The following is a 2,458-nucleotide window of genomic DNA, read 5'->3' on the forward strand; positions in this document are numbered from 1 at the left end:
GAAGTGTTCAAGGCCAGGCTGGATGAGGCTTTGAGCAACCTGATCTAGTGGAAGGTGTCCCTGCTGCTGGCAGGGGGTTGGAACTGGATGATCTTTAAGGTCCCTTCCAATCCAAACCATTCTATGATTCTATGAAAAACATTTCCCTTTGTCCTGTCACTATCTGTCCATATAAAAAGTCAGTTTCCTTCCTGTTTCTAAGTTCCCTTCAAGTACTGGAAGGCTGCAATGAAGTCTCCCCAAAACCTTCTCTTCTCCAAGCTGAACAAGCCCAGCTCCCTCAACCTTTCTTCATGAGAGAGGTGCTCCATTCATTGCAGAATGCTTCCCGCTGCAACCGGGAGCCACTGCATTTCAAGAGCCACTGTGTTTTGCTGCTCCCCCCACCACAGGTCAGGTTTTGCATGAGTATTTACATTCACTTTTCCAATAGTTTTGCCTCCAGAGTCCTCATGCTCATTGGAAGAGCAGCAAACAGCTACCAGCCCCATCCTGGGGCTTTTACCCCTAAAATCAGCCATTTCTTGGGGCAGCACTTGCAGCCAAATGGCAAGAAATGACAAACTAAAAGCCAGCGCTAGCGATTGTCCACAATGCCACCATTACAGCCCTGGGGCACGTCCCCCCACCTCAGGATGGAGTGTTAGCCTCTGGGCTACGTGGCTGAGGAGTGACTGTCACTGCCATTACCTTTCAGTGCTCCTGTCCTTGTCGCGCTGGCCTTGATCGAGAGTGGGATGAAGTATGAAGATGCCATCCAGTTCATCCGACAGTAAGTCCAGTGGCATTTTGGTGTCTGGGGAGAAAGCAGCCCCTCTCCGAAGGAACAGAGAGATCTCGTGTGCCTCAGGGGGTTTTTTGGGGGTACCTGGGTTGCTTTTCTCTCCTTTTGGCATGGAAGAAAAGTAGAGGGTCGGCACCACACACCCTGTGCCTTTGCATCAGGGCTGCAGGAGGTTGGAGAGGCACCTGGGAGCATCCTTGGAGGGCTTTTAGGAGGCAACCCACTTTGGGCAGCCTCTCCATGGCTCTCCATGTCTTAAGACTCACAGGGTGGATAAGCAAGAAAAGCTGCTGGGGTTAGTGCCTGTCTCCATCCCTGCAGGACATATGAGTCTGCAGCCTCCAAAATCTCTTCCTGCTCCAGGCAGGAGGGTTCAGCACCCCAAGAGGGCTGGGTTTGGTGTGGGGAGGTCTTCTCCAGCCACACCACTGACTGTGCTGGCCTTTCTCTGTCCCCATAGGAAGCGCAGAGGAGCCATCAACAGCAAGCAGCTGACGTACTTGGAAAAATACCGACCAAAGCAGAGACTCCGATTTAAGGACCCTCACAACCACAAGAACAAATGCTGCATCATGTAACCTCAATGACCTCTTGCCAAAATCCGTGCACACAAGACACCCGGGCACTCGCACGCATCCCACCCCCTCACCTCCTCGCCGAGCCCCGTGCACCCCACGTGCCACCCCACTGACAGGGCTGGGGTAGGGGGACATGGAGCACCACCAGCGTGTTCTAACACCCACAGCATGGTCATCTTACCTGACCCCCAAAAAAGGCTGCTCTCTCCAGCTACAGCCCCAAGAAGGGAAGGCAGCACTGCCCTTGGACTCTTGGCGTTAGCAGGCAATGAGCTCACATGACGGTTCTTCATCACCTTCCTCCTCCTCCCTTTCCCCTCCCGTTGCACTGAGAGGGATGGGTGCAGAGGCGCTTGGTTTGGAATGATCAAGGCAGGGCTGTGCCAGCTGAGAAGGGATGGGGAGCAGGAAGGCTAGAACACCCCCAGAAAAACCCTTTCCCACCTCTTCCCTATAAATAAGGGCTGCAGCAGCGGGGATGGAGGTGGGGAGGAAGATGGTGATAGCAGGGACAGGTGAAGGAGGCTTGTAGCTTGGTGCTGGCAACCACGAGAAGGGCTGAGCTAAGTCCCCCCAGCACCATTCTCCCATTTTCCTGACCCTTCTGCCACTTCACCATCTCCCCATTGCCTTGATGCCAGCTGGGATGCTGCAGATGGGGCTCGTTGGGGACTTGCTGCAGCGAAGGCAGAGGTGCTGGGAAACTCGGGGACCATGGAAGGGCTTTGAGGCACCCAGCTTTGCCAAGGTGCAAGGTCAGCACTGTGTCCCTCAAAGTGTGGGGTACTTTATTTATAGCTTCCAAATTCAATGCACAGGGTGGTGGGTTCTCTCCTGTCATGTCCCCATCACCGAGCTGCGGCGCTAACCCCAATCCTGGCTGTGATGCCCTGGGGTCACATCACACATCTTGGGGCACGTCCACAACCTCCACCGCTGCGTTCACTGCAGCTGTCCTGGGCCATTTTGGGTGCTCCTGGCAAGAACACATCACCAAATTTTGCACCTGCCTTTCCCACACCCGGTGGCATCTGTAACACAACACCTGGCACCCAGAAACCCCCCAACACATGCCCTGGTGGGGTGGACTCAGAGC

At 54.7% G+C, this 2,458-nt stretch overlaps 1 protein-coding gene across 1 annotated transcript in view; it reads left to right on the forward strand.

Moving 5' to 3' along the window:
• LOC104520918 (protein tyrosine phosphatase type IVA 3) overlaps positions 1–1,378 on the forward strand; it is a gene marked incomplete at its 5' end in the record, with an annotated part of 4,093 nt that extends 2,715 nt beyond the window's left edge. The window contains 2 exons of the mRNA XM_010162745.1: positions 698–772; positions 1,245–1,378. Coding sequence (XP_010161047.1) covers positions 698–772; positions 1,245–1,362 — 193 coding nt within the window. The remainder of the gene's footprint in view (positions 1–697; positions 773–1,244) is intronic.
• Positions 1,379–2,458: the final 1,080 nt, after the last annotated feature.

The sequence above is a fragment of the Antrostomus carolinensis genome, unplaced genomic scaffold (genome assembly GCF_000700745.2).
Source record: "Antrostomus carolinensis isolate BGI_N321 unplaced genomic scaffold, ASM70074v2 scaffold21392, whole genome shotgun sequence".
NCBI lineage: Eukaryota > Metazoa > Chordata > Aves > Caprimulgiformes > Caprimulgidae > Antrostomus > Antrostomus carolinensis.